At 40.5% G+C, this 13,189-nt stretch overlaps 2 protein-coding genes across 3 annotated transcripts; one reads left to right on the top strand and one right to left on the bottom strand.

Annotated features, from left to right (window-relative positions):
* Nucleotides 1–632: 632 nt before the first annotated feature.
* Nucleotides 633–7,248, bottom strand: LOC125899902 (uncharacterized protein C13orf42). Its single transcript, XM_049594575.1, has 3 exons — nt 5,968–7,248; nt 5,744–5,888; nt 633–2,571 (listed from the first exon to the last, which is right to left on the bottom strand). Exons 1-3 carry the CDS (start codon nt 6,394–6,396, stop codon nt 2,327–2,329), a joined length of 819 nt encoding a protein of 272 aa, XP_049450532.1. The 5' UTR covers nt 6,397–7,248; the 3' UTR covers nt 633–2,326.
* A 606-nt stretch (nt 7,249–7,854) lies between these two features.
* LOC125899893 (TLR adapter interacting with SLC15A4 on the lysosome) lies at nt 7,855–11,714 on the top strand. 2 transcript variants are annotated; one of them, XM_049594564.1, is made up of 2 exons: nt 7,855–8,239; nt 10,289–11,714. In XM_049594564.1, the coding sequence occupies exon 2, from the start codon at nt 10,291–10,293 to the stop codon at nt 11,248–11,250; it is 960 nt and encodes a 319-aa protein (XP_049450521.1). In that variant the 5' UTR covers nt 7,855–8,239; nt 10,289–10,290; the 3' UTR covers nt 11,251–11,714. The 2 variants fall into 2 exon arrangements, with proteins under 2 accessions (XP_049450521.1, XP_049450520.1); XM_049594563.1 differs by having other exon boundaries at nt 7,856–8,229.
* The last annotated feature ends 1,475 nt before the right edge of the window (nt 11,715–13,189 follow it).

Here is a 13,189-nt window from a genome sequence, read left to right on the forward strand (position 1 = left end):
TGGACGAGGTCACAGTGACCTTGACCTTTTAATTTTGACCACCAAATTCTCTGTAGTTAATTTTTGAGTTCAAGTGGAAGTTCGTGCCAAATTGGAAGAAATTCTGTTAAGGTGTCCTTAAGATTTTGTGTTCACGAGACAACCAGCAAACATAATACCTCCAGCAATGGCTATTGCTGGCGCAGTGGTGTAAAAAAAAAACCGCTTACTTCAAGTAATCTTGATCTACTGAGGGGTCTCTGACTGATGATTTGAATCTTCAACTATCAAAGTGCGGCCCTACAAAAACGACCTTTTGCTTTTTCCTCATAGTTTTGCCGAACTTCAAAGGTGGTGGCTCGCTACGGATTCCAAATTTAAAAAAAGAAAAGTCTCGGAAGAAAATAAAGAATTTCATCCCTCGTGAACAGATTCGTTAGCTTTCACTGCTAAGGCTGCAAAATTAAAGTACCAAATACTTCTAAATAACCCACTGCAGACACCTGTTGGTAAAACATATTAATGAATGCTCATTTAGAGCTTTTAGTAATGTTGATGGGCTAATTAAGATTTAATAGGCTGTTATAAGGCTCAAATATGTTTTGATGCTCCAGACAGGTTTATTTATTTTTGGCAAAGATATCTCTTGCAATGGTGAAGGTTGCCGACTCCTGATCTACATCTAAACTTTGCTCCATGTTGACCAACTACAACATTTAAATATTACATGTATTTTTCAGTGATTTAAGTACAACTCTGAAAGGAGACATTTTGCATAATGACTGATAACCCCTTTACTTTATACTTTGAGTATTTGTCCTTTTAAAGTAAACAGTACTTACAATACACTACAGTACAATACTTCTTCCACCATGACATCTTACCCAAATTGCCCAAAGACGTTTTTTGTAACTACCCCCTGTGGTATCTAAGCATGCAGACAGCCCAGGGTTCATTCGATGGGCAAATAAATCCAGAAATATCAGCACTGCAAGATAACATCAAGTCAGAAATGAGGGTTTCTTTTTTGTAATTGGCTGAATTGACCCATTATGTTTACGACCATTTTAACTTCAGCGACAACAAGCAGGATAACCTTCACTGGTTTTCAACTTTTCAGTCAACCCAGCCCTGAGACTCGCCTTACAAATCTAGACCTCTCTTAAATGAAGCTGGCATTCATGCAGTTCAGAAATATGTTTACCTTTCAGCCAGTCTCACTGCTGTGAAGGACAGTGTTGCAATTTACCGTTTTCTTCGATACCTCGAATGAATACCATCTCTCCACAGGTCTGAACCATAAACCCTACTCAAGCTAAATTCCATACCTATCACAGCGTTTTATATTATATATTACTTCTCTTATTTAATTCTGTTCAAAAGCACACTTTAAAGAAATGCTATCAACAGAAGGGTTAGAGTAATCTCCTGGCATCAGAAGGAATTTTTTTTATTACATACTAAACTGTAAAATTCCTCAAAGTAATATTCATTTAAAATGGCATCTTATTGAGACGTATGAATCGCATATTGAGGTTCAGAATTCCTTGAAACAGATGATACCGGTTATGCCTTTTTCACAGGAGACATTTTGACATGTAAAAGGAAAAACACAGGAGTAAATAATGAATGAACGATGGCTGAGTTCCATTCAGCTGCTTCTGTTTCAGGGTCCTGGTATTGTGCATGTTGGTCATGGTGTCATGGTATCATGACTTACTGGGACACTTCAAAAGAACAGAGCCATCGTTAATGTTATTAGTAACGCCTGTGGTTTTCCAACTATGACAAGTCACTGACTTGACATCGTCGATGAGACAGATTTCTTAACATTTGCTTTATTAAAGGGATAGTGCGGATTTTTTGAAGTGAGGTTGTATGGGGCACTTAGCTTGAGTTTTCTCAATGGAGTCTGGTTATGAGAGAGCGATAATGACTGCTTCATTTTTCTGCTGGAAATCAATGTCTGATATTAAGATGAAACAGTGGAAAAAACTCTCAATATAGTGAACATGTAAACTGATATCGATTTATTCGGGTGGCTAAAATATGATTTGTGGTGGACCCCTCTACAGCAGATTACCTAGCTTCCATGTCGGACTCCAGTCTGCTTCTCCACACTAGGGGCATGCGAACTTTTGCAATATACTGTCTATGGATAAGCACCTCATACAACCCTGCTTCCAAAAATCCAGACTATCCCTTTAAAATACCTTCTACATATTTTATGCAAGTATTAATTCTCTGGATGGAGTTTTATCAGAGCATGGTGTCTGTCCATACAAACTAGGTTGAGCTCCATGTCAGCATCATGGCAGTGCTGGTGGTTTCAAATGTCTATCAGGCTTCACTGCTTTTTTAATTTGGGCTTGAAGCGCAGAGTCTGGAATGCACTCTCCACCACTTTCGGAAGATGGATCGGGTTCCTCTGCAGCCGCAGTCTGCTGCTTGTGGACCCGTTCTGGTTTTTCTTCTTTGGGGCGCTTTCCTTGGCACAGTCATGATCTGCTTTCTGGTTGGGGTCGTCCGCGACCCGAGGGACCCGCAGGACCCAGTTGGAGTGGAGGTCGTGTTCAGCTGAGCTGGAGGCCACTGTGGGAGAGAAGAGCAGGGAGTAAGAGCTTGAGCTGAGGCTGAAAGCAAGTAGCTTTCACTCCGGGACCTTAAAGGGACAGTTCACCCCAAAATCGAAAATGCATATTTTTCCTCTTACCTTTAGTGCTATTTATTAATATAGATTGATCTGGTGTGCGCTGCAGAGTGTTGGAGATATCAGCTGTAGAGATGTCTGCCTTCTCTCCAATATAATGGAACTAGATGGCACTCAGCTTGTGGTGCTCAAAGCATCAAAACAAATTGAAAACCTTAACCTCAACATAATGACCCAGTTACTCAAGATAATCTAGAGACCTGGTTGTGAGCAGTTTCATGTAGGAACTATTTTCTCTCCACTGAACCACACTTGCCAACAGTATCACAGCACAGAAGGAAGTGAGCATCTACTCATGGATGAGAGGCTCGTGCTTGTGACAGCACAAGACGAAAAACTTTAATTGTGTCCTTGGTTGAGCTATGATTAGACCTGGTATTATTAAAACAATTATGAGTAACTGACTAAGACTAAGAGTCTGTCTGGCTGCACGCACACAGTGACAGGGCTAACTGTTAGCATCGCACGCCTAATGTTACCTAACAGTTATTGACAGGTTTAATGACAAGAGTTGAACCATTTTGGTGTTGGTGTCACTTTCTTGGGACTGTTTAAAGGCTCTGTGTTGGATATTGGCCACCGCTGTGTTAGCTCATGTTAACAAGGCCGACACTGAACTCACCGAGACAACAGCAACAGAAAGTTTGCTATTCCTGTGGGGAGTCAGGACGGTCTAGGATTAGACCGCAGGCACAGAAAGGATTGAACACAGGTATCGTTTGGCAACTGTTCAATACTACTTGGTGCTGGATTATTTTGGTTGATGCCTTAAAGGTGAATACTGTAGTTCCTAGATGAAACTGCTCACCACAAGGTCTGTGGATTATCTTGAGTAACCAAGTCATGATTTCTTGAAAGAGACATTGCTGCTGATTATTTTAAATGTATTTTTTGGCACTTGGAGCACCACAAGCTGAGTGCTATCTAGTTCCATTATATTGGAGAGAAGGCAATCATTTCTACAGCCAATATCTCCAACGCTCGGCAACTCACACCAAAACAATCTAGGTCAGTGGTTCCCAACCGGTCAAGCCACGGGGTTCAGATTTCTCCTTCGTCATTACTTCAAGGTCCACACAGTTTAATATGAGAGTGACAGGTTGATATACACTATCAGCTGGCCTCTAAGAGCTGGGGCACTGTATTAAAGAGTACCTTACAAAAAGTCTCACCTTTCCCAGTCTTTAACCACACCTGACCTCGACCTACCACATCCGACCAGGGGTGAGATAACAATAAGTTGTTTTTTTTTGTTGTTTTTATTTACTTTATTAATCCCCGTGAGGGGAAATTCAATGGATTATTGAATTCAATAGATGTTTTCCACAGCATACATTTGACACGTCAAAGCAGGAAAAACTCAATCAATAACAACAATGACTATTCCATTCAGATGTGAAAGTTCAGCTCTACGGTGCAGTGTAGTTACTTGGACATTTACATTATTTGTGACACCTGTGCAATTATAAAAGTAGGGCTATAACAATGATAGAATGTTCCATTGTAAGTGTCCCAAGTAAAAAGGACTTGTGAAAAAGTGGCATCTTTCATAGTGTTTAAATTATTGATATGTTAACTTGTGAACAGTATTTTAATGCCATAGCTGGTTCAGGTTACTTTTTTACCACTATAGTGCTACAAACAACAACTATACTGCTAGTACTACCATATACTTTTAGCCTAATAAACAGCAGTGTAAATTATTACTTGAACCTAACATGTAAAACTGCAATCTAAAAAGTATGACCAACAGTTAAATGCACATTTCCATTTGAAATAATGACAAAATCCTAAAGTTGAAGTAGCAATACAGCAAAACATGGCTTGCATTTGAAATATTCTTTAAGTATATATTATATTAGTAAGATAGCTTGCTAACTAGGTAGGCTATGCTAACAAGTAAGCTAGCCAATTGGCGAGAATATTAGAGAGCTAGCTTTATAAGTAGTTAAGCTATGCTAACACAAAGCTTTTATTTACTTTTATTTCACAGATAAGAAACAAATTGTGAAGACAATAAAGCCTCCACAAAAATAGCATTTTAACTCTTGTGTGTGATTTATCCTGGCTTCATATCAGTAGAGGAATTGTCCGCTTGTAGCTAGGCTAATTTATACAATGTGAAATGCCATAGGCTTGTGCTAATAACGTTAGCAAGTTATATTTGTTTGGCAAACATGTTTAGTATAAGACACCGAATTTTGTACCGTTACCTTTGTTAAATTTTACTGTCGTTCCTGGCTTCATATAAGTAAAAAAAAAAAAAAAAAAAAAATCAGCTAGCCTCTAGGCTAATTTTAGCAATGAAAAAATGCATTGGCATGTTGTATTTGTGGGGAAAATGTATCCAGCAAAAGACAAGCGTTTCATCTGTGAATGCTGCAAGTTACAGTGAAGCTGATTTTGTGTACCTGTGTTTGAAATTGTTGCTATTAAGCCATGTTTAATGTTTGTATTTGAATCAACTACACTTTACAGCACTTCACAGAAACCGCACCACTGACTAGTGTTTTGGTGGTGTAACTGCAGAGTGACACAGACTCAACACCGCACAAGTAAATGCTCACAATAGCATGGGCCATGTGCATAGGCTACGGCGTAGGGTCTGCCAGACAAGTATAAACTCCCCTTAGATCTCAAACTTGTGATGTCATCAAGTATAAAATCTGGAGATGCTCCATAGACAATGAATGGACACTGACATTAGTTGTTTCCTTTTAAATACCCAAATGAGCTTCATTATGTTGTGGTGTTCACAAGTTCTGGGAAAGAAAATGTTCCCATATTCAGAACATTCCCCTGGGTGCTCTTAGTGTCATCTAGAACATCTTTCCCCTTCACTGTCTGTGGAGCAGATTTTGAGTTTGAGAAATCTGAGTTTCAGCATTCTAGCTTTGGATTTGTAAGAGTTCTAATATGTTTACTAATAGTTTTGGCTGTCTTAGATTATAGGAATAACGTATGATTTTTTTTATTTATTCATTTATTTTTTAAATGGATGTAACTCCCCTTTAAGACCTGCAGGGGCCAAGAGGTTTTCAAACCCACACCCACCTATGAAGTCCACATCTGCATGTCCATCATCCATGTACGGTTTGCGCAGAGGTTCGCTGTCGCAGCCAGCGATGACTGCATCAAAGAACTGCAACGTGTCCTCGACATTGGGGACCGGAGGGGCAGAGGGTTTGGCTCTTGATATCTGCGGTTAAAAAAAAAAAGAGAACATTTGTCTTTGATATTGCCTGCCATGTGCTCTAGGATAGATGATTTAAGCTTACTGGTTCTTCCTTCGCAGGCGGAGGGGGTGCGGGCTTCTTCTTGGAGGACACTGTGGCCTTGGCATCGTTACTTTTCAAGTCACTCACGCTCTTTGTGTACTGCCGTCTCAAAGCCACGAGCGCTTCCAGGTACTCCAGGCAGTTCTGATTCTGAGAGTAGAGCCATATCCTGTCCTCTTGTCTCTGATAATAGTACAAGGTCGACTCGATGCTCACTGTGCTCTTGCTCCGTTTTAAAGTTGAGCCCACGGCAGCTTGAGTTTTCTCTCCCACGACGAGCATGGAGGTGCTGCGGACCAGCCTGACGGTGCAGGCGTTGTGGTAGTCCTGCTCAGACCGAAACCCACCACCACCACCGCCACCATTACCATCCCGTCCTTTGTGTCCATGATGGTTGGGACGGAACACATTATTAATCTTCCTGAACATTCCTTTAGATGGAGCCTTTCAGGATTACAAACTTGTCATTGGCGTTTGTGCAGCATCTATCCATATTCATCTCTTCAAGCAGGCCGCTATGTCTCAAAACAAGCAAGCAAACAAACAAAAATGCCTAACTGGAGCTGTTCACTGTGACCAGACGCTGTCCGGGGTGCTGAAATTACCAAATGGCTGCTCTCTTGTGACACAAAAGCAAATGCAAGTCACTCGTCTAACCTGATCTCAGCGTGTCTTTTGTGTTATCGGATGTTGCTCAGCAACACTGCTGTAGCAACGGGTTGGTAACTCTACACTTTGTGCTACTGAGCAGCAGGCATGTGTCAGATATCCGAGACTTAGTGGACAAAATAACAACAACACCAAGGAAATCAACAACGTCTGTCTGTAGTTTTACATGTGAATGTGACTTAACCTGTTAATAAACCAGGTATTACACAAGACCGGACTTCTTAGAAAACAACATCTGATAGGTTTAACTGTGGATGGATTCAACTGTTCAGATTTGGGGTTTATAAGGTGCTAAAGATTAAAATTCAGTTACATAAATGACTTGGATGTTGTTACAAACTCCAGAAGTTGCATGATGTTGACTTATGTCTGGGTTCCCTCGCCTGATTAATAATGAAACACACTCTCTCGTGTTTCATGTGCTTCTATTGTTGGGCATCCCTGCTGCAAGCAGAGGAAGTCTGAACATAAGTGAAGCGAGTCGTATATGCAGACAAGGTGCTTTCATCTCAGAAAAATCCCGGCCATAAATATAGCCTGAAAGTTTCCATCACTTTTCCCAGACAACTGATTCAGACCTCAGCTGCGAGAGAGATCAGATTCATACAAGTTTTTAACCACAGAGGAGCTCAAATAAAGCGAGGGAAAGAAAAACTACATCACATCTGGTGAAATTAAGCATCACTCCAACGTCTGAGGCAAATTTACTGCGACAGTTACAGCGTTTACTCGAACACGCTGAGGAGTAGGCACGGTTTCAAGGAGGAAATGATGAGCTGTGGTTACATAACCAAGCATGAAGTCACACTTCTGCTTTTGGCTGCGCACATAGATTACAGGGGGAGTAAAACTAGAGGCTCCAAACAGCAGTTACTGGACTAAAAAGCTGCATGTTTAACTGCTCTCACAGCACAAAGACGTCACTCAGAAAATTGTGGTGTGGCTTATCAGTAAAACAAAAACAGGAATTAGCATCTGTCGACCTCTCTGTTTCCTGAGGATTTTGATCATATTAATATGACTTTCTTTTCTGCTTTTTACTTTACCCCAATAGCACACCTGTGTCTTTTACAAAGAAACAAAACTTCTGTGGTTTCGTTTTATGGTGTATGTTGCGTTCAGAAGAACATAACATCTGTCATTTCATTTCATTTGGCTGGAGGAAATACAGAGGTAGGTACATACTTATGTAAGGCCGTAACATAGATATCATCTACATATGAAGAAGTGGAGGGGATTGTCTGTAACAATCCTATCAAAATAAGATATTAATTGGCAGGATGATTACTTGCAATATATTCATGACTAACCCAGCTGCAACACTGACTTTGCAGAAATGAGAAGAAAGAAAAAAAATATCTAACATTCCCACTTCCTCTTGGGGTGGCATTAAAAAGAATGCTCGCACATGAATGCACTCGTATTCATGCAGGTCTTGAATCAAATAACCATGTAAACACTTGACAGGTTGCATCAATAGAAAACATAATGTATCTAATCAGGAGTGTTTTTCTCTGCTATGATAAAGACTGTGGAAGGACGACTGGTACCTTAAGGTGAAAGCTGACTGTGGGACTGTGATTCCGGTTCAAGGTAGGAAGAGGTTAGTTTCAAAGGGATATGATTTATCTTTATGATTGTTAGATGAAGCGATGTTGTCTTTTTCTGTTGGGGGAGGATCAATACATTGACCTCCTTACTCACAGAACTCTAAATGGATCATGAAAAGAATCCTTTTAGACTTGGTTGAAACAGCTTTTCAAGATGAATTATTAATGTAGTCATGAATGATCTGATGTCATTGAGTTTTACAGTGGTTTTATTGAATCATTCTTTGTGTTTTCTGCAGTTTTATGTGTGTTTTTTGTTGAGTTTGTGACATCTGTCCATGGTCCGGTGTATGTTTGCATTTCTCTCAGCCATTTGTGATCAGTAGGACCCCATAAGTATAAAAACTAAACACCGTGAATGATAGTCCCTATATCCTCAAACGAGACGATAATTAAGTCCTAATTAATGTCCATCAACAAGCTGATGACAAATTCCAAACGTGTAATGAACAGCTTATTAATCATAAATAAACAAGTTTCAAACATCAAATTTGATCAGGAGTTGGACTTTGTACATGTTTCTGTTGGGATCGGCTACAGACCGACTTGGCAGAGATGGCTGCCATCTTGTTTTTACATGGATTGGTGTATTGTGCTCTTACAACTAGATGGCACAAAAAGTGTCCACGAACAAGGAGAACAGGTCTGAGTTAAGCAGAATAAGGCATAAGGTCCAGTAAACCCAAAATGTAATGTCCTGGTATGAGGGCACAGGTTCTCAGGAGGTCAAGCCAACAGCCAACTAGCATGTACGCTCTGACTCGGCGTGAGAAGAAACCACTATCTATAGCAGCAGGCGACAGTAGTCTGTATTTGTTAGCCAGTTAGCATATTAACAACACAACTCCATAAATAGAAAAAAGACTCTTTACCGTGTGCTAGCTAACAATAACACAAATAATTACAAACCACGTCTGCTTAAGAGCTCAGTGGCTAAAATTATGATCTCACCTAATAGACCCTTTCACTAATAGTAAACACTACGATGTTTTTTGGTGGGTGGAGCTTAGCTGGAGGCAAAACAATTTTCTACAGACATTAGCTCGTGCTAGCCAGTGAGTTCTGTTGGCTTGTTGTAGAAATGGAGGAAGATGATACAAGTGGTGCATTCAGAATTATTCAGTCTAAGTGCCGGAGCATGAACTTGACTGTTGGTAAATTTGTAACGCTGTCGGAATGTACCGATCGGTTATCCACAGCACACTCTCGGAGCAGCAGAGTGCCGAGCAGAGTGAATGTGTGATTAATTTAACCGTGCATTAATTTATATAGAAATATAACGCTCCGTTTCTTCGACCAACAGAACTCTCATTTTAGTGTAGAGCGTCAGACTGAATTTACCAACGCACCATGTCAGGTCACTCACTCTCCGGGACCGTGATACTGGCCAACCAGTATGCTCTCACTCAGTGGATGGATGATGTCACAGGAAGCTTTGTGGTTGATTACTATGCCAATCTTACAAAGGAGGATGACACTGCCAGTTTGTTTTGCTATTGAAGCTAACATTAGCTAATGTGCTAAAAAGTTAGCATTACAGAGAAATCTAACATCCCTCTTTAAACCATGCCAAATTCTGATGAGGTGGACATGATAACCCTTAATACACATAATGTTATTCATCCCTACAACAGGAAATACTTTTTCCCTAACATGATATGACGTGAGCATTTTTGATGATCGCCTCCGTCCAGTCCTTTTGTCTTATCACATTTAACCATAGTTGTCTTTGTGTTTGTTAACGGGCAGTGGCGGCTGGTATGCAATAAAATTTAAGTTTGAGCCATGACTCCTTCTATTCTGGCTCCCAATAACACAACAAGACGACATTTTAAGACTCCTATGTAGCCTACAGCCCTGTGGTGGAGAGTCCTGTTTTGCCTCCAGCTAATAAAATAACATCATTGTGATGTCGGCCCTAAAAGGGTCTATATAACAAGTTTGTTTCAATCTCAAGCCCTCTTGACTTTAGCTGCTTGCTTCTTATTACAGTGTTTTAATAAATGTGCTAACAGCTCCTGAGAATGTGCTCTCTGTTGCAGCCATGCTTTGTGAAGGCAGACTGTTGAGCATGACCTATGGTGAACTGGAGGAGCTGGACCCGCTCCCTCCTCAAAGAACTCCCCAGACTGCTTATGGGCTGCCGAGAGCAGCTGCTACCGTGGTGCCAGGCTCTGTCAGACACACTCCACTCGTTCATCACAATTCCCCCGAGCTGACAGGTTGCACGGACAACGGGAGTGATTCGGAGGATTTGTACATTTCACCTCTGCAGTCCTTTGATTTCCACGGAGCCCAGCCGGGCAGACAGATCTCTCCAGAGATAGAGATCCCAGCTCAGGCTGGCTCAGTTGGTGAAGCCCCCTTCTTGGTTCCTTCCTTCTGTCAGAGCATCTGCCAAAATTACAGCGACCTCCATATCGGAGGCGACCAGGTGCTTCCTCTTTCAACCAATGATGGTGGGCTCCAGGTCTGTACTGAGAACCAGGCTGCCGGCCCTTTCCTCCAGTCCTGTGATGTCCCCCCAGCAGTGGAGGACTCTCCCCCAGGACGGGCATCTCAGGGCGGACTTATGCATCCACAGAGAGGAAGTTCAAATCGCTGGAGACTGGGGAGTACCCGTGATCGGAGTTTTTTGCTCCAGGGGCGGGAAGGTCCATTCTCCAACTCTCTTCTAAATCATTATCTGGAGCAGAAACTCTTGGATTTGTACCAGCAATACATGATGGAGAACATGGTCAGGGAAGGCGCCCCTGGTTCAGACTCTAACCAAGGCCCCATCTGCCCTCTGCTGGGATCAGAGCTGGTCCTGACCAGCCTGGACCAGATCACTTTGCAGCTGAGTCGAGAAGGGAACCTGGAGGCCGGCCTGGCAAAGGACATGGTCCTCAGCTGCCTGCTGCGGGTGGCTGGTGACATGCAGTCAAGTGAGATCAGCACTCCCTTTCTGCAGATTTCAAACGAGGCATCCAGGGAGCAGCCCACAGAGAATAAAGAGAAGTAACCCTGGTGTCAAGGAACTTACTCATTCAGTTCTCCCTTTCATTTTAGTTTTATCACCAAAAAATAAAATGAAACACAGGACTGCATTCAGTTTTTTTTTAATTCATACTCTGGTCAGAGTTTAATGCTTATTCTGTACGTGATTAATAATTACCAAAAGATTCTTCTGTATTCATGTATTGTTATTTTAAAATGCAATAATGAAAATGGTGTGTGTCTATGTGGTGTGTAGTTTTCAGTTTTTGACGGACAATAAAGACAGGAACTGAAAACTGAAACTCATCTTTCCTGTTCGTCTTTTTTTTTTCATTTCATAACAGAACTAATTGTTCCTACTTTTTTTCTCACTGACCATTTCTTCTAGTAATGATCAACAATGTCTATGTCTGATTATCATTTCTTTATCTAACATAAATGCGTGGCATCTTGACATTTAAGAAACCAAATAAATAATATGTAACAACATGAGGATCATCACAGCTGCTTCATTATTGTTTATTTCAGTGGAATAAACTAATTTTGTGTATGGAGGATGAAAAATGACAAGCATCAATGAAGAAATAAATGTATAAATAAATAAATGCAGGAATAAATAAATAAATATGTAAATAAGTAAAAGAATAAATGCTGAAATAAATATTTAAATAAATAAATGCATAAATAAAGAAAAAAAACAAACAAAAATAAAGAAATAAATTTACAATGTATTTATGTCTAATTATCAACTTTTATGTATTTTTCTATTCTAATTATATCCATATTAATTTCAATATTTATTTATTAATTAATTGTTTATTCCTGTATTATTTATACATTTTTCACATATTATATTTTTATCATTATGTTTTTACTGTATTTATTTATTTATTTATTGATACATTTATTTATTTCTGTATTTATGTAATCCTGTATTATTTATTGATACTTAGGTCATGTTTTGTCCTCCATAGCATTCTCCCCTTTACTTTATGTTTTACCTTCACTGTGCAGACTATGCGGAGTTTGATACGTGATGGTTGTTTTTATATGTTTCTCAGTTCAAATTTAGATTAAGAGTCAGATTTATTTACTCTAGACCACAAATCATTAAAGAACAACTTTTTTCATCAATGTCTAAAGCTGCAAATCACTGCCCAAGTGCCAGATTTCGACAACTTCGGAGTGAGACTGGGTTGGCCAGTTACAGAGTAACTTTTCTTTTCTTGGTTAGGACTGTACCTACTATTGAACTGTAGTAATCAGGGGCAGAAATCCTGGGGGGGACAGGGGGGACATGACTCCCCCTTCAGTAAAGCTGTACCCCCCTAGAATAATTTGAGACACAATTAATAATTTTTGAACAATGCAGTAGTATTTATTAAAAGCACAATGTAAGCGGTGCTCATTATAATCGTGCAATAATGTGCTGTTTAAATCTTAAAAGATTTAGTCCCCCCCTCCCATTCCTAGTAGTGGTATATCCCACACTCTTTCCAATGGGCGGGGCTGCTTGGCAGCAGTAGCAGCCTGTGGCTGTGACAGGGTAAGATGTACACCCACACAGACACAGTTTAACTTACACAAGTTACAACACATCCCATTTACTGTTACAACAAGCCCCAGGCCCAGGCTGATAATATAAACTGTCTGCAACATTTCTCCTGCATTGTTCAAAAGCCTACTCAATTACAAGTGCTGCTAAGCTAAAAGCTAATGATTAAGCTCAGAGTTTAGTGATAGTCAGAGAGGACAGGAGAGAAAGAAGAGGGAGAGGACAGGACAGAGCAGTCAGTGGCGCAGTGCCTCGTAGCTAATGGGTACCTGTCTGTGGGCTCTCCACCTGTCAGTGAGACAAACATGAATGACGTGCAGTCCAGAGGTTGCACTAGACTTTTTCGTCGCCGGTCATTTTGACCAACAGGGTCGTAAAAATCCGGTCATAATCTATTTTTACCTGTCAT

The sequence above is a fragment of the Epinephelus fuscoguttatus genome, linkage group LG13, assembly GCF_011397635.1.
Source record: "Epinephelus fuscoguttatus linkage group LG13, E.fuscoguttatus.final_Chr_v1".
NCBI classification, from domain to species: Eukaryota; Metazoa; Chordata; class Actinopteri; order Perciformes; family Serranidae; genus Epinephelus; species Epinephelus fuscoguttatus.

Coding starts and splice junctions, on each gene's coding strand:
- LOC125899893 (XM_049594564.1), top strand. CDS start 10,291: ATGCTTTGTGAAGGCAGACTGTTGAGCATGACCTATGGTGAACTGGAG.
- LOC125899902 (XM_049594575.1), bottom strand. CDS start 6,396: ATGTTCAGGAAGATTAATAATGTGTTCCGTCCCAACCATCATGGACAC. Junction 5,889..5,967: donor CGCCTGCGAAGGAAGAACCA/GTAAGCTTAAAT, acceptor TTTTAACCGCAG/ATATCAAGAGCCAAACCCTC. Junction 2,572..5,743: donor TGCAGATGTGGACTTCATAG/GTGGGTGTGGGT, acceptor TCTCTCCCACAG/TGGCCTCCAGCTCAGCTGAA.